The 19180-nt window shown below is 40.9% G+C and overlaps 1 protein-coding gene across 1 annotated transcript; it reads right to left on the bottom strand.

Moving 5' to 3' along the window:
- Positions 1-21: 21 nt before the first annotated feature.
- RasGAP1 (Ras GTPase activating protein 1) lies at positions 22-19041 on the bottom strand. The gene is made up of 5 exons (XM_064696230.1): positions 18475-19041; positions 5562-7417; positions 5236-5498; positions 4446-4641; positions 22-3209 (listed from the first exon to the last, which is right to left on the bottom strand). Exons 1-5 carry the CDS (start codon positions 18656-18658, stop codon positions 2163-2165), a joined length of 3546 nt encoding a protein of 1181 aa, XP_064552300.1. The 5' UTR covers positions 18659-19041; the 3' UTR covers positions 22-2162.
- Positions 19042-19180: the final 139 nt, after the last annotated feature.

Genomic DNA, 19180 nt, shown 5'->3' with positions numbered 1-19180 from the left:
TTATAAAAAGCACAAATGATATCTATATGGAAATATTTATTTATACGTAAAAGTTAGTTTCAAAAGGTTTGTTTACAAAAAATAGGGAAGTTTTCCTTTTTTGTCTGTTCCATGGCATTGAAACCAACCACAACACTTGTCAGTATTTGTCTTTCAGGCTTATAAGTTAGGGATTCATTTGTTTCCGTTTATTTTGTATCCTTGGGATTGTGATCGAGTGAAATTGAATTTTCAAACATAATAGAAAATATGTGTATATATATTAATTAATGCGAGTACGCTTGTTTTGTAGTTCTCGAAATAAAATTGTAAATTGCTTCTCTGTTAATTGTCACAATGCGAATATATATAAATACTTAACAGCTTTAACGTACAATAAATGTATTGCAAATATACGCATCAATCAACCAACACACACTTAAAGAGAGTCTAATCTATATAATTTTGTTTTCTTTTTCGTATAAGATATCACAACTGGATGCCAAAAATTGCCTAAAGCACGAGAATGAGGTAAAAACAATTGAAAGTATATCAATAGCAGCTAGATAAAATAATAAATACAAAACAAAAATCATTGGCGATAAGTTTATTTTGTCGCTAAAAAATATGCTTTTCGATTCTTTGTACCAACAACTTAATCTACATATAATTAATAAAATTATACTAAAATTAAATGAATTTCTTAGCAACAAAAAAATGTTTTCTGGATTTAATTTTGTTTAGGTGCAATGTATGTTTTTTTTTACGTGTAGATGCACATTTTGCAATATTAGAACAGAGAAATGCACAAAGAAATTGGAATGCATAAACAAAACGAAAAGTTTTTAAAGAGGAAGACATTTATGCAATGAAGTATATAAAAAAAACAAAACTAAATATGGCAATTGACAAAAAATATGTAAGTTGGTATGTGTGTATTGTATGTATTATTAAATATAACGATTATGCAATATTGGAAGAGCTTTGGAAACAAATCGGTGGAAGTAAGTTAATAAGCTAACAAACATAATTTTGCATTAACAATTTACTTTTTGTTTTTCATTTGTGTCGTATTAAATTTAACATGAGAAATTAAATGCATTCAATAAATATTTATGTATGTATGTAAAATGGAAGTAAATTTGTTCTTAACAACGCTTGGTTTTTGTTTTGTTTGTTTGTTTGTTTGTGTGCCAGAGCTTTAAATACATATATGTAAGTATACGTGTAGCTGTATGACAGTTAAATATATAACTATATGTGTATGCGTGTGTGTGTGTGTATATATATGTAAATGTACATATGCTAGCGTATAAGTGTGTTGCTTTTGTATATAACAGTAGCACTCACACTTTGCTTGTGTGTGTGTGTGTGTGTGTGTGTGTGTGTATCGCCTAGACCAATCTTAAATATCTAATTTACTTTAGATAGTTGCAATTTGTCTACGCCTAGCATAACTGGTTTATGTATTATACATATGTATATATATATATATAATCATATAATATATATATATATATAAATATATAATATATGTATAGTATAGATTTTAAGTATGTTTAGACTTAAGCATACTTTTAGCTATATACAAAGGTTTATTTCACTACTACTCATATATATATATACGTATATATATACACATATATATGTATATCTAGATATATTAATAGATATTATAGAGCTTAATACAACTTACGAGGCTAGCTTTTAAAAATTCTTAGCAATTTTGGAGTTTTGTTTTTAAGATTTTAGCAGCTTACATAGTTATCAGTTTTTCTTTGTATGGGTATTTAGGGTTCACAAAATAAAAGTAGAAAATTTGTGTGTCGTTTAAATACAAAAGAACAATAAATAGGCTTAAACATTTAGATTTCGCTTCTTGGTTACCCCGTATAAATGTGTATAAAAATAGTTAATTAAAAGATCTTAGCTCTACACATTTTAAATCGTACAAAAAAAAAGTTGTTTAAAATTAGCACACGCTTCACGCATCTGTTGCTGTTGGAAGTGTTTCGAAGTACTTGTGTGTGTGTGTGTGTGTGAGTGTGTAAGTTCGGGGAAGTGAGTGAGTGGGAGTGTGTTTGTGTGTGTCTGTGTTTGGGGGGCAGTAGTAGAACAGTTATGCGCATTCACCGAGTCAGAACGATCGCTCTGGGTATGGCAAATACGCATAGTCTTGAACGCTAATAAATCGGCGGCGCCGGCTTCGGCAGCACGGCGGCTGTTGCTGCCACAGCTGCGGCGGGGTTTGTGGCGCTGCTGGGTGGAGCTGCCACAACACTTGATGCTGTCGACGATGGGCTGGACGATGATGCGTTGCTGCAGCTATTGTTATTGTTGTTGTTATTGTTATTATTGTGTCGCTGGTTGCGCAGCTGCTGCTGATATTGCTGCTGTTGCTGCTGGTGCGGCTGCTGCTGCTGCTGGTGTTGTTGATGCTGCTGCTGCTGCAGCTGCAGTCGCTGATTCTGGTGCTGCAAATTGTGCATAAAGTAGGCGTTCACATTCATGTTGCTGCTGTTGGTGGTTGCCGGCAGAGCGCGCACATGTTGCATTGGTGGCAGCACGGGCTGCAACTGTTGTTGTTGCTGCTGCTGCTGCTGTTGGTGATGATGCTGCAAGTTCAATTGGCCGGCGGCGCGCATCATGTGCCAGTAGTTGTCATCCCCGATCGGGGCCTGCCGACTGCCGTATTTGAGCTGTCGCGTTATGTCCTGCTTGTAGTCGCGATGATCCCGGTCGATGGCATAGGCCTTGTCCCGCAGCTTCTCAATGGTTTTCTTGAACTCGACAAATGCCTGTGGCGATTGTTGCTGCAGGGCGCTGGCCAGCGGCACCAGCGGATTGTTTTGCTGCTGTTGTTGTTGGTGCTGTGGCAGGGGCAGGGGCAGGTGCTGATGGTAGGCGAGAGGGTCGAGCAGCGCGTCCAGCAGATTCATATTGGACATGATGAGCGTGTGTATGCGCTGCAGATCAAGCGCCGGATCGAGGGCGGTTACCAAATCCATTTGAAAGTAGTCCATTTCCTTGGCGGAGACATTTTTGCAGCCGGGCGCATTCTCATCGGAGCGGCCGCAGCAGCTGTAGAAGCCGCTGATAAACGCTGAAGGATGAAAGTATTGCATCCGGATGGAGTTCATTAGGCAGATCTTATGCAGTAGGTCGAACCATTCGCGCTCCTCAACGCAGTTCGTCGTTTGTACAATAAGCGGGCGGTCTTTGTGCACGATCTGCGAACGGAATACAAAAAGCCGTGTAAATTATTTGCGTTCTTTTCACTTTCAACCTATAAAATAAACATTTGCTCGACAATCGCGCGCTCCACAGTGAAACCGCCGCAAATGACGATTCACACGAGCAAAAATCCCACGCGTGCCTCCAACGTAACCGAATTCTTTGCTTTGACGCGCGACTTCTTTAAAAGTTTTGAAATTTCCCTTTTTGTCGTCGCAAAACAGAAATGAAGCAGAATAACAATGGTTGGTAGTTGGAAACTACAGTTACCAGTAGCAGGGACAGCGTTGCCAACTCATATTCATAATAATGTTAATTATTTTTAATTGCAATCTTGTCGTTTGCATAGACGCAACGCGTCTAGATGGAAATACAAATCATAAGTGAAAGTTTATGCTGCCCTTTTGCAATTACAGCTAATTTTCTTTCCACTTAACGTGGCTAAGCAACAGTCAAAGCTAAATCGCGTTATCCATTGCGACGCAGTTTAGATATTGATACTCAAATACAATGCCGAAATAAAAAACAATTGCCAATTGAAATATTTTCTATGAAAAACTAAAAGAAAATTCGTTGAAAATGATTTGGAAAACATTAATCACAAAAAATCTAAGATAATTGCTAAACATGGTATTTAACATCAACAAAAATATTATAAAAGCTATTTGTAAAAAACTTTCATTTCGAAAAAGAGGAACAAATTTCCCTTTTGCCGCAATAAGGTCCAGCGTACCATTGAAAAGTACCAGTTTTGGTACATTTGTCATACATGTAACAACCGAGCAGATGCACACACGCACACACACACACACACATGCACTCAATTCGTTTGCATGTGGAATGGAACGAAGTGTGTGGGCTGCCTGCGCCTAATTTATTAATGAAAATGCATTTTTAAACTTGTGAATTTCCGGTATAATGTATTGGCATTTAAGATGTGCGCTTGAATGGGTATATTAGCGGTGTGCAGAGATGTCACTAAGCCGAGCATATTCTTGCAAGGCAAACAAAGTATTTACGAATCTTTCTGTTAATCTGACATGTATGTATATGCATGTACCTTGTGCCTGTTTATGTATGAGTGTTTCCCTCCATTTTTTTTTCTATTTGAAACGAAGCGTGTCTGTTCTGCTTACATCTTAAATGCTTGGTATGCTGTTCCACTTACTAAACAACCACACCAAACCATTACCAGACTTATCGATAGATTGTGATCTTTGGTTGCAACTTACCTTGAAGCAGTTTTGCATTTTGAAGCTTTTGTCTTTCAATTGCTCGACGCTTCCGATTTCCTCAAGCGGTATATCACAGATGGGTTGTTTGCCCTTCGACTTGGCATAGCTTAGCGAGTGCGTTGTCAGGCGAAAGTAACGTTGCTTAAATTGGCGTCCAAATCGTTTGCGGCATGTCGGATATTTGGTCATCATGCTGTGCGCCCAGTTAGGGGGAGAGACAGAGAGAGAGCGGGGGGAGAGACACACATAGCAAAGAAAGAAAGAGAACGAAAACAAATGAGCAAATGTTATGCATTTAATGTTTTAATATTGTTTGCAATTCAAAAGTAACAAACAAACAACAAAACAAACTAACTATAAAAGAGTTCCAAAATTAAAAGCAAATTTTCTCTTACCCCTCGCTAGACGTTAGTATTATTTTTGTATGTGCAAATGATTTAGATGCGTGTGCGTGTGCGAGTGTGCGTGTGTATGTTGTGGATGTGTGATGGGAGTTTGTTGGGCGTGATGTGATGATATGGGTTGTTGTTGTTTTATTTGATTTATTTTTTATTTTTTTTAAAGCAGCACGCGCGTAAAAGAAGAGAAAGACAAAGAAAGTTTTGGTATTAGAATAAAATAAAGCGTAATCAACCAAATGTAGTGTATACAAAATTTGGGAGAGCGAGATGGCAAGTATGGAAAACTATCGAAAGGAAGTTATTTTATTATCGATTTTAATCAACCGTTATCAATCGTTTTCCAAACCAACTTATAGATCTGACGCAATTCAAAGAACACAACTTACCCCTCCTTTAGTAATACTGGTTCTAGTGGCAACCGCGGCAGCGCCTGCAGCTGCTTGCTGGGCGTCTCACAGGCATTCGGCGTGGAGATGACCTCGAGAAAGTGCTTAACTGCATCCACGTGCTTCTCCGTGCAGAACTTCTTGTACAACTCGCCGGTGTACTCCTCCTTGCAGGGCTGCTGCGAGGACCGCGAACTGACCAAGTTGCCCAACGATTGTATCGTTTTAGAGATTAGCGTCAGCGTACGATTCGTTTGGGCATCCTGCAAATGGAGAAAGATATAAACGTTAATGGATTATATTGTTTGGGATATAACTCTGCTTACCAGTCGCTCCGTGGTCAGGTCAAAGAGCTTGGGACCCAGTATGGCGGGCGCAAAGAATCGGAGGAATATGAAACCAGAGACCACCGAGTAGCGCACCTCACGATTACGCGGAAAGTGTTTGCCCGCGCACTCGCGTAGATCGTGAAAGATCTGGCAGAGGACCTTGGGACAGCGCTCCGCACTCTTGGTGATAGCCTCGAAAACGCGCTCCACATAATCCTTGAGATTGTGCAGATTTGTGTCGACGGCCGATCGATCCTTCACCTTGCTGGGATCAATTTCGCAGGGCTTCTTCTCGGCGACAATTTGCGAAAGTACCGGACGTAGCGTCTGGTGCAGATAGTGTAGACCCGACAGCCGCATGGCCTCATCCATCATCTTGGAGACGAGGGTGTTGCCACGGAATATGGTCGTGGGATCCGTCAGATTGGAGATCTCGTGATCAGCCAGCGCCTTGATAATTGGCGCAATACGTTCCGTGTGCGTAAAGAGACGTACCAGAGGCTGGGCCACCTCCGTTTTTCCCGACACCAGTTCGCCCAGGATGTAAACAGAGGATAAGGTGATGGGCCGCTGATCCACCGACTCCAGGAGTAAATTCAGCAAATCATCATAGGTGGCAAGCGGGAATACATGATCTGCCGTGTAGTTAAGATTCAGACGCAACGATCCAATTGTCGAGTCCACGCTGAGTCGCGTGCCAGGTGGCGTGGCGCAGGAGCGGGGCGTCGCATTCAACGAGCGGCAACTATGGGCTGTGGTGCGCGGTTGCAGGTAATACCAGGCAGCTGGCTGTACTGCCTGCTGTTGCTGCTTGTTTAGCATGGGTAGACGCACCTCGCCCAGGAACACCTTGTCCGCCATGGCTCCGTGTGCATCGTGCCACAGCGTCACGGCAATCTCACAGAGATCAGCGCCGCCCAGCGGATAAATCGCATATGCTTTATTCGCTGACGATTCAAGCGACGCAGCGGATTTGTTGCTATTTGTGGTGCCCGTGCTGCCCGCCTCCGAGTCAATGGAGAGATCGAAGTACATGACCTCATCGAACTCGGGATCGACGGTCTTTTTGCGCTGCTTGGTGCGTTTCGTGATCACCTGTTTGTTGCTGTAATAGGCCGTGCAGATGACAAACGGATCGCAGGTGCCCTGCTTCTTGGCCAGATCCACACAGGCGGGCACACGAATCGCCACGCGCACATTGCGGGCATGCACATTCTTCCAATTGGCCAGCTGATCCGTGGAGGATGCGGCCAGTTGCGCCTGCTGCTGTTGTTGCTGCTGGTGATGCACATGTCCAAACAGACCTGCCGCGCGATTCTTAAGTGTCATGCCCGCCGTGTTGCCACTGGCAGCAGCTGCAGCGGTCCGCTGGATGTTGCTCAATTCGTTGTTCTCCTTGTAGTCATTCAGATGGGCCCGCTGATGATGTGGATGATGCTGCAGCGTGTGCTGGACAAGCTCGATGCTTTCTGTTAGCAGCTGTGGCACCTCCTCGAAGGCCACCTGGATGTGCACCATGCCCTGCACCTCAGAGTCGGAGTCAACGGGCCGCAGCGAGAACCAATGATCCTTGTGGTTGTATTTGTGCAGCTCCTCGCGTTTGATCGCTATTTTGCCAATTGGCTTGTCCTGCTTCATATCCCGATCCCACACATAGACGGACAGATAGCGAAAGCGACGCGGTATTTTAAACTGATATTCCTCGCCAAAAAACGGCGACAGGGTGCGTTCACTGATGGGCGTCCGGCATATCTCCTCCTGATCCAAGGCAATGGTGCAGTACACATCTCGTGTGCCCTGCGTGCTGCAGCTTGTGTTGGCTGCATTCCGACTGCTCAAGTTCTTTGCTTCACCTACAAAAATAAAACAGAAGTAATTAATTAGAGGCACGTAAGTAAGATCATATTTAAATTTATGTAAAGCAAGGACACAAATAACTTGAACCAGCGAGTTGGTTCGAACCGTGCACCGAATAAACTTCTACTCTACTTCCTATGCAGCTATCGCCATAAAAAAGTTTTTAAAAATTGGTTATCGATAAGTTGTCAATCGATAACTTGACCTTGATAAACGTGACACCTGCAGAAATTACAAATCTGATTCGCTCTTAGATGTACTTGTGCATACACTTAACGAACTATGTGCTTAAATTTATTTATTCAACAAATCATATTTCAGCGTTTTGTCGGCTTACTTTGATGCCGCCAAAGGGCAGACCGACACCAACGTGACTTCCTGTGCGCCGATAAATTGCATTATCGATGCGCAGCCCCACCTGGTGGCAAAAGCAGCAGCAGCAGCAACAGCAACAACAATGGCCGGCGCTTGACTAGACGGCGTGTCCCTGTTTCGAGTGTTAAAAGTTAATAATAACAGTACGCGGCTGTTGTTGCCTTGATAAAGCAAGTTAATCAGGCAATGACCAGCGGGGAGTCAGCAACGTGTACTCAATGAAAAACAAGTAAGAACTATGCACTCAACTGCAGAATACTCTGTTCTTACATTATACATATTAGTCGAAAAGACTAGATTTGACGTTAGTGTTTGCAAGGCTAAACTCAAGGAACAGACTTGTAAACTATTCATTTACTTAATATCATTTTTTTTTTTTTTTTTTTCGTAGCTCAATTTTAGAGGCCAGTCTGCATTAATCCAATATACTCTTCTTTTTTACTTTGCGAACAGGGCATTCAAAATTAGCAGCAGGCAGCGGCAGTCGAGCGGAAATATAATGCGTATTCATTTGTGCATGTGTGTGCGTGCCAGGCCTCATGTAGGCATGCAAAGGCAAATGCGCAAAAATATTGTGTTGTGCGCCTCTTCTGGCTTTTTAATAGCGAGCGGAGAAGGTGGCTTTTCGGCCTTCCTATTGACACAGCTGCTTGGCTTGGGCTAGGTAAACTACTGTAATGTGTGCGCGTGTCTTTGGCATGGCAATCAATTGGGTTACACATGTACACACATACATACATATATATTTGCCTGCTGTTTGTGCTTGTGTATTAGTGAATAAATAACGCTGCTTTTACGCTCGACTCGCTTTGCTGCTGTCGCCTGCTCTCACTTTGTTGTCGTAAGAAAAATAATAAAAATAAAAAAACCAACAAATACGATTGATAACAAAAGACGACGAAGCCGACAACGTTGTTGTTGTTGTTGTTTTCGTCATCGCATTCCGTGCTTCTTTTTATGAATGGAAGCGGCTACGTAAAAACTACAAGAAAAACAAGAGGCACATTTTATATGCAAAAACAGAAACGAAGGCAGCAACAACAAAATGAAACGAAATAAAATACAAATCAAATGACAAAAATCAAAAGTGCTTTGCTCTCTTAACTCCCCGCTTACCCCTGCTCCTGTACTATTCATGTCGCTCGCTCGCTCGCTTGCTATCCCTCTCTCACCTTCACTCTCTTTCTCTCTCTGGCTTGCTCTCCTGACCGCGTAGCGCTACACGACAGACAGTCAATTTCATTCATTCATGATTCATGAATTGGCATCGCGCGCGGCCGCCGCTGTCTTTTTCACATTTTTTTTCGCAACTGTTTTTGTTGGTTGAGGGAATTCCACAGTCCCCGCCGCCAGTCAAATAAATTGCCGAATTTCATATGCTCGTATATTCTGTGACGCTTTATTTATACTAAACTCATTTATGCGAGAGATATTTTTGTCTTTTCCTTTTGCTTTCATTTATACCACATGACATATTCCATTTGGGTTTTATTCCTAATTATTTGGGGCACAGCAGGGTACGTCTATTTGTTGCACGTGGCATCACGTTAAGCAGATAACGATTTCTAAAGAATCTATAGCAATTCCGCAATTGAATTGCGAAATCAATCGTTCAATGGAATCATTTTATTCTATGAATTGAGGGTTTGGGATATTTTTATAGTCAAGCGGAAGTCTTTGCATTTCGAGGAGAAATACGCTAGTGGGAAGTATGTATATGCATAACTCAGATTAGACAATTCTTCTTGATATTAATATTATTTTTCCAAGTAACGTTCTCTATCTCTATTGCTTGAACCTAATGCCTCGAGACTTTGCCTAGGTGTGTCGGATCGAATCACTATATAATATAGCTGAGCGGCCAAAAATAAAATTATTTAATACACATCTCGAAATATTCCAGCTAAATTTGAACTTATGAGCAAAACTATATGAGAAATTGGTGGGACATAGTTTTTGAATAAGGCCCCTTCCAATATGTCTAAATTTGTTCTTTCATGTTTTTGATACCCATTCGTATGCATATAATAATATGTATAGATATACTTTGTGTTCGTCTTCTCCCACTTAAGCAAATGTAACTCCTGAATTGCCCAATAAATTCGAAAATTAAAGAGATAATTGAAAGTGAAATTGCGTATTGATAACAAGACTCAAAAAGTGCTCAAGTTAATGTCTAGTATTTTAATTTCAATCAGCTTATATGATTAGGGCGATATCTCTTTTAGCTTTTCCTCAACTTGTTCCGTTGATGGGGATCTAATAATAGCTGCCCTTATGCGTGTACCATGTGGCAACTTCTAAGGCCAGCCACACATCAAATCAGTGCACAGTGAACCCCCCCTAAAACCGAAAAAAAAAAAACAACTTTGACATTTGCCCATGGAGTGTGCCCGTCAATGTCATTCAGGCAGGCAAAGAAAATTACGACACGATTCGTGCCGCAAGAGAATAAAGTGTGTCTATAGATAGATGTGTTTGGATAAATGTAAAAAAGGCCCGCCCGCCATTTAGGCCTCGTGTTTCAACAGACTCATTAAATGCTTTCAATTTCCAGGTCCCCGAAATGGCAAAGGAAAATTAAATTTAAAGACTTTGCAAGTAGATTTCATTCTTATGCCGCCAACATCTCTTCTGTGATTTTCCTGCTTGCCTGTCCGCCCGCCCGTGTGTTTTCCATTTTCTGTTTTTCTTTTCTTTTTTTTTTTTTGCACAATATGCAAATTGATTCAGTGCAGCATGAAACGCCCGCGAATTAATGAGGCGATTACTTCAAGAGCACTGACGAAAAAAAGAGAAATACTCGCGGCAAAAGAAAAATGAGTCAATGTGAGGGGGGATCTGTGCTTCGAAGTATGCGGAGGAGGCGCAGTCTACGAAATTCTAAAAACCAAGAAAAACAGGAAAGAACAGCTATCTCTGGTATGCCGAAGATTAAATACCCTTGCAACGCTTGGATTTCTCATATGAAAGGTGTTTAAAAAATATGTCAAAAGAATAGTAGAGTAAAGAGGATAAAGTAGTCCGATATTGATAAGATTCTGATCATATATAAGATACATATTGAGGCATTCAAAGGTTTGTCAAACAAAAACTTATCATTCGACCGATTCAATTATTGTATTCATTAGCTTATTCAAACTATATGGTCTAGTAGTTCAATATTGAAAAGATTATTAGGGAGGGAGTCTTTCACGGATGTTATTGGCCGTATATAATAATGTAGCCAAATGACAATTTATTAATTAAATTTAAGCAGCGAGTATGGAGCATCCAGTAAAAATTGCTGTCAAATCGTTTAGACAACCCAAGTGTCTAATTCTCAACGTGACTTTAACAGCTCGGCAATTGGAGCAAAATAAAGGTATAAAATCGTATAATAGTTTAGATAAAAAGGTTGTAATACCCTTTGCAAGGGTATGCAAAAGAAAAAAGGCAGCGAAACTTTTATGCAAAAGAAACGGAAATAGAGATAAATTCTCTCGCACTGTATATATGTGTGTATGTAAATATATATATATATATATATATATATATATATATATTTTGTTCGCGCTGCCGCGTCAGCGGATGAGAGATTTACAGACAGACCAAAGACGTCGACATCGCCATCGACGTGGTGATGATGATGATGATGTCTGGGTCTCTGGCCGTTTGTCTAAACGTCAGCTTCCTGTCGAGCAAAGATTACTTGCACTTTATGCAGATTTGAGCCAAAGGTGTACGCCCTCAGAGCAGCACATGTACAGATAGATGAAGGTATGAAGGTATGTATCTAAGTGTGTGCGAGTGTGTGTGTGTGTGTGTGTTGCCAGCTTCTTGTTAATTCTTTGCAACTCATTTACAATATCATTGCACACTTCAGCTGCATTCATTTCCCTGGGCTGTGAACAACTTCCTTTTTCCGTTAACCACTTCCTTTTGGTCAAATTGAAGCATATAAAAAGGGTTCCCACTCCAATATAATTGGGCCCAAAGGAAGTAACTGGTTAGTTAGCGAGCAATCCAGTTTACCAAATGCAATGCCATTTTCATTTGATGCACTCGCAAGTATTGAAGAAATGCGCCACATTTTAATCATTTACAGAAAAACATTCCCGCCTGACTCTTCCCGGCCACACTCTCCTCCATGTCTGCGTCTGCGTCTTCGTCTTTCCCATCTGTTGCGCCTCTGCCTGTTGCCGCTGTACGTGCCGATCGATTTCCGGTCTGATTACGTTTCTCATCCACATGCTCATCTTCTCGGCTGCCTGACTGCCTGTTTGTCTGTTGTTTGGCTTCTGCTCGCGTGTTTATAGCTTTTCATTAGCGTCATCGAATCGATCGTTCGTTGATGGCCGCTTTGGCTTTGCTTTTATCAGGCACTTTGTTTCGCTTGCTACGTTTGCAACCAGACCTTGACAGGGGATCTTACTGCCAGCTATCTGGCAACCCTCTCTATCCATCCTAGGCTGACTTTAAGGGTTTGTAGAAGAAAGCGGCCAACGCTTCGCAGAATTTAACCCCAACAAAAATATCTCAACCTTTTTTAACTACTAATATAAGAAGCTCGTAAGATGTAATTTTAAGGCTGTTAACACGCTCATGCTTAGAAGAAACAACATTCTTATTACCTTAGGTGGGTATTTCTGGAAATACTTTAGTTCAGACCTATTGTATAACAGAAACGAAGTAAACTTGTTCATACAACATCGTAATATTTAAACTTTTAAGCTACGTACAGCCTGCAAGAAAGGGATGGATCTATGAAATGAAAATCATGACATTAGTCATATAACTGGAAGAACAGTTTGCACAGAAACAGACACACTTTATAGGAAATGTCTCCATCGATGCGTTACACATTCATTGCCAGATCATAAGAACCCTTAACTTCATTTACATATTTTTAAATTGTATTTCCAGTTCTAATATATGCTGCCTGTTCGGCTCAAGTAAAGCACTCTTGATAGCATAGATATATATTTCATTATTATTTTAGAATATCATCTGTGGATACTTGCTCTTTTAGAGGTGTGTGTGTGTGTGTTGGGGCTGATAGAATTTCTTATCTTTTCTTATTCCCTATATCATTCTTGTTTTGGTTATCAATTTCATGTCTGGGCCTCAATAATGAATATATGGCAATGAGTAACCGCTTTTCTGCCTTGTCACTGCCGGTTGCCAGTTGTATCTTGTGGTTGCGGTTGGTTTTATATTCAAGTACTTCAGCTGTGCTTTATTAATACAGCAGCAGATACAGATACAGCTACAGCTTTCTGTATTTTTGTGATGTGCGTGCTGTTTTTCTTCGAGTTTTCAGTGCAACTAATTATAAATGTATTATTATGACAGGTCTCATGTGGCATGCCAAGTAGTGCGATGCTCATTTTTGGCGCCATTAACCTTCAATTAACCATGGCTGGCAATCAGTCAAGTCACTGACTTTGTCACCAACTTGACGACGACGACAACGACGACAACGACACACGACTCGCATCTAAAGCAGCGCGACGAGGTCTCTGGATGTGACCAAAAATAGACGCCTGTTAACTTTGGCAAACCTCTAAATTAACAATAACAACGACAAAAAGCTGCTTTGTCGCCAAGTTTGTATATTAAATATAATTACAAATAAACTTCTGTGTAAAAACGCCCACAACACATTTCGACAAGCGCTCAAGCCAACAACAATTGCTGTGTGTGGGCTTACGGCTTTCATAGAGGCTCGCTTATATATCTTATATAACTGAGAGTTACAAAAAGCAGCATACAATTTTAAATAGAAGTATCCACAAACATTACGATTTTAACTTACTTTTAAGTTTACTCATTACATGGAACGGGGCATATTTGTGTAACTTTTCAACCGAAAACAACTAATCACACACCCATTATAAGCAATGAAAATTATTGTGTGTCCCCAACTAAAGATTTGATAAACCCTTGACATTTCCGACACGGGTTACCATTCGGGTTTTCATTCTACACACTCAAAAAAACGACACTCAACTCAAGCAAGCATAAATAATTGCATAACAATTATTTATGTTATGTTCTCAAAACGTAATAAAGGAAAAACTTGAGAGTTTTTATTACAAATTACACGAGTTAACTTCTGTTTTTTAATGTCGGGGGTAAACCCCCCAAAGAAGTGCCAGCACAGCGTGAAGTTCAAAGCCTTGTTGAGTAAGGTGCAGCGGGGAGCTGAAAGACAATCAACCCACGGCTGACCCCAAGCAAAGTCAACACATCAAAGTGACGCGAGGCGAGGTCAAGCGTTAAGTCATAAAAGACAATGTCCGGCAGGGGGGCAAACTCTCTGTGTACCCTCTGCATGATTATCATTGTTGTTGGGCAAGAAAGTATAAGAGAAATGTTAATCATCCGAGCGCTGTCGCCAGTTGCAAACTCATCTCGATGATGACGATGATGATCAAGTCGATGACGGTGTCAACTGTTGCAGTTAATCAACGCAGCAGCCAACTGCCGCAGCATCAGCGACAGCAGCAACAAGTTAAACAACATTGCCACAAAAGTCCATAGCACGGCGTTTGTGAGGCCACTTCAAGGCGACCTGAATAAAAAGTATTTTAGTAACGCGCTAATTACATGCAGTTGTTGTTCTTTGGAAGTACAAGCACAAGTACAACAACAACAACAACAACCACAGCAATGCAGACCTCTAATGAACAATTCCAAAAGCTTAGCTAACGTTTACCTTCCTTTAAAATAAAGTTAACCTAAAGCAAATGCCCAATTTAAATGCCTTGACGCAGTGTGCACGTAGTGAAGAATTGCAATTAATTATTGCTGATTCTAGTTGATATTTAAACCATTTTAAGCTAGCGCGTATTACCCGGCTATGCCCGGACAAAGCTTTTTACGAATAGTGTGGAACACGTCGCAAATGAATTTTCAACAAGAACTTTGCGAATGAGATGGAACCCGACCGGAAAGAAGAAACAACAAAGTTTAATGCATCCGTTTTCCACCAATTTTCCACAGTTGCGGGTGGATTTCTCTAAATGAATTTCTGTGCTTCCCATTAAGGAACTGCATTAAACGATGCTGCATGTTAGCCAATTGGACAGTCAGGACACACAGTTTTACATAAAAAGACAATTCACATCAAGGGTAAACTTTATTTAATGCTTTAGGAGCAAGTTAGATACAATAAATAAACCTCCAGATAACTCTAAGATCGCATTTTAAAAGCGACTTAGCACAAAGAAGAGCTCTTCAAAGGAAACGATGTCATTTTAATTGTTCTTTAGCCAAGTAACAAGCAAACGTGGCTTATAAAGAAAAATATGTATTAGAAAAATTATTTAAAAAAAAAAAGTAAATAAAGCAACCGACAAAGACAAAAGGAACACGACAAACGACAAGGCAGACTAATTGTCAACAAAGCAGCGAAGATCAACACAGATCAGAAAAAAAAGACTAGAATAGTCCCAGGCATTCGGACAGTCCTCAGTGGTTGGCAACCAGTTTGGGATTTGTTGGCCAGGCCCCAACAGCAACCGGCTTTTAATTAATTGCCTTTTTAGGCAAAACTATTTCTTGTTGTACACACACACACACAAACACACGCGCAGAGCAATGTGTGCTCATTTATGCCTGTTACAAGCACATAGAACAACTGTCAGCTACTTGTTAGAGTTTTCAAGTTCAGCGGAATCGAGTGCGTGTGTGGCCCATGTCAACCCACTCGCAACCCTTTCCACCACCACCAGCACCAGAAACACCACAAACTGAGTTGTCGGCCGGGTGTCGCGTCATGTAAATTGTCATCAATATTTCAGCATAAATTGCATAGCTTGTCTTGAGTCTTGCGTCTGGGTCGGCGCTAGCATCCATTCGATGAGTCAGTTATGAGTCACAGGGGGAATGGAGTACGCCCTCTACAGGCGACAAGTTGCAACTATTTCTCGATGCGGGTAACTATTCATGGGCGGGGCCCCAAAGGTTCCAATTTGTGGGTTTGGCGGGGACATCGGCGGGGGGTTTTCGCTCGCATGGAAAACGAAATTTAGGTTATGCGCTAAACATTTTAATTAAGTGGAAAAGTATTACGCCAATTTCGGTCAGTGCTGTTGGTGTGTAGAAATCGCAACAGCCAACAAAATGGAAAGCTCCAACAACAAAAGCGAAACTTTGTGTAATTGAAACTGAGCACGAAGTGGAAGTATTATTATTAAGCATGCAAAGCATAATGAAGTGGAAATATGAAACTTGAGAAAAATATGCACAGACAGACCCAGACAAACGGGCACACTGCAAAAACCGAAGAATGGAATGGATAGAGGAATGAAAGGAACGTCAAGCTTGCGCATGCAATAGGTAAATATGCTAAGGTTTTAAGAAGAACTTATTTGTCATGACATGACTGTGCATTTCCCCTATGATGTAGAATTCTATTTATATGAGGATGAATTTTTAATTTCTTATAATTTTCTAATTTGTTATTCATTTAACTCAAAAAATAAATACCCTGCAATAATAATGAGTCAATAAATGGAAGATGCTTTAGAATGTGGGCAACACAACAGGTAAGTTTGATCAAAATATATATACTAAGACAACAATGTTTTCTATACAAAATTCGAATTAGATCCTTTAATGCGTGACATAATCAGAAAAGTGGCATCTAGTTTATAAAATTGTTGTTCTACTATTTTAGTTATATTTCTGTCATACATCAACGGTAAAACTCAAAGACCTCATCAAAAATGTGAACCACCACCTCTTAAATATGCAAAAAGTATAAAAGAAACGGCACAAAAGCTGCCGAGGAAGCATAATAACAAATGCGGGATAACAGACAGCTGAGTTTGTGCCGCATAAAAAAGGAAGCGGCTGGGAGGACAGAAAGCAAGATGTTCCAGCCGACAAAGACGCAAGCGCATGCGAAAACAATTGAAGCGTGCAAAAAGAGCAGCAACAACAACGATTTGCGACTTGCGAAAGGGGAGCAGAGCAAAAGAAAAAAGCAAAAGTTTTATGGCAAAGAACCCAAACCGAAACCGCACACACACGAAAGAAAGGAAATTCATGTGATGGGAAACGGAAATCAAAAGCTGCTACAATGTTGTTGTTGTTGTTGCTGCTGCAGCAGCTTTGCATATAATTTATGAGCCCAAGGGCAAAGGGGAGACAGAACGACGACGCAAAGATTGAATTTGTTTGGGCGGAAAATGAAAACGCGAAGCAGGCCCTGGGTAGAGCCCCCATCAGTGCTGGGGTATAGGTAATATGGAAAAGAGGTAAAAAACCAAATGTGTATCAAGATATGTTTATTTGCAGAGCGTTGGGGCCCGCGCAGGTGTGAAATGCGATCGGACGACGACGGCAGGCAAATGAGGCCATCACACACACTCACACATTAATAGAAGTAACCCTTTTCGTGAAGTTGCTTGTGACACACGATTTGGCTGTGGTTGTTTTTTTTTTTTGTTGCTTTCATAATTCTCTTCTCACACGACGAAGAAACCAAGAGCGACAAAAAAGGCGATACAGGAAATGTAAAACCAGTCAAGTACACAAAATAACCGCAACAAAAGCTCGAGAATCTGTCGCCTCTCTAGTCGCAGATGCTTTGTTGGTTACAGTTATGAGTAGACAGGGACCAAAACTAATATGAGGGAGGGAGAAAGAGAGAGAGAGAAAGAACGTCAGGTATAGGTGCGAGGGGTGCCCATTCATGAGCATGCGGCGACGTTGACCTTTTTTTGATATTGGCGCACACATTAATCGATGTGAAGAAACTTTGTTGTTATCGACAGTAGGACGTGCAATAAAAACGGAAAAATCGAGGTTATCAGCATCGTACATCGCAATTCAGCTGCTCTTGATAATCATTCATAAAACATCTAATTTGCGTTTGTGTTGGTGAGATGGCATATGTATGCATGTATGTGTGTATGGTAGGCGGCAGCGACAGAGAAAAGTACACCGAATTCGAATTCCATTCATGAAAAAACCCACACATCGCTCAATGTGCACATGTATGTGTATGTATGCGTGTGCTTCTCTGTAAGTGTGTTGGCACATGCGCTGTAGCTGAAGCGTCGTCACTCACACACAAACACAAGCGAAATTCATTCACAAAAAGGGGCAACTGCATGCGGCAGCGGGGGCGATGCCGTAACATTCAGCCAGGCAACACAACGGCAACGGTGTCGGCTGGTCGACAAAACAGCCAGCGGAACTAGCTTCGTGTTGGCTTTGCCAGCAGCAACAACAACAATGTTAAATGTTGGTTTGTTTCTTGCTGCATCGAAAACACACGCGCGACTGTCGCAAGAGCGAGATGGCACGATGCGGCTACAGCAAGCGCGAAAACAGCACCGCACGCTGTTGCCTCACACTCATACACAATAATGCATTTTCAGCCAAAAAGTAGCATTTATTACTGTATTTTGTTAATGTTAAACGTCGTTTTATCGCATTTTGCTAATTTCTATAATCACTAGATTATTATTTTGTTCGCTGCACGCTTTTCTTTCAAAAACGTTTTGATTTGATTTCTGTTTCACGTTTGCTTGGGCGCCTCTTGGCGACGCGCTCGCATTCCAATACACTTTTCACATAGAAAAACTAACGTTCGCGTAGAAATTATTGTTAGTTGGTGCGCAGACGGGTTTCATTTAGTAGTTGGTTTTGTGTTTTCATTGATTTGCACAGGTTTACATACCAATTTTCACTTTTAATTGCTCTTCAATTCGGACTTCGCGTGTTTCAGCCATGTTGGATCCATAACTACTGCTGCTGTTGTTGTTCGCGTTGGTGTTTCTGTTGTTGCTTGCCTCGACAACAGCAACGATGTCAATAGCGTCGTCCTGCTCTTCACACATATATCGCTTCTTTTTTAACAGCATTATGTTGGTGTTGGTTCACAGTGTTGCATTTAGATAAGAATTGTAAATGAAATTAACTCGATTTCGTTCTACCGCAACCGACAAAATACAACGTATGCGTTTTGTATGAGATTTTTTATGCTGATTTTTGTATATAAATGCTTTTAACATCACTTTATTGTTGATTTAAGCACTTTTTATGTATTAAATACTTGCATACCGACACATCACTTGTAAGTTTCTATTCAATATTGTATTAAGCCGACAACAACTACAAGTAGATGTTCAAAATGCAATGAGCTAAATAATATTCCGATTACGACTTGTGGAAGAGAGTAGTAAAATGCAACAAAATTACTCCCGCGCGCAGCGACGCACGACCGTCCGCAACGAGAAATGAAACGATAATGAGAGACGACGAATGGCAGGCACACGAAAGAAGAAGAGCAAGACGATTCAACAAGAGAGCAGAGAGAGAGAGAATGCTCACAGCATAGTATGCTGTTAATACAATTGACTCAGCATTGTTACCTTGCCATGTAC

This window comes from Drosophila montana, unplaced genomic scaffold, assembly GCF_035044405.1.
Source record: "Drosophila montana isolate Dmon_TW-CO22-7 unplaced genomic scaffold, ASM3504440v1 contig_3846_1, whole genome shotgun sequence".
Taxonomy (NCBI): Eukaryota; Metazoa; Arthropoda; class Insecta; order Diptera; family Drosophilidae; genus Drosophila; species Drosophila montana.
This window is presented reverse-complemented; position numbering and strand designations above follow the sequence as displayed.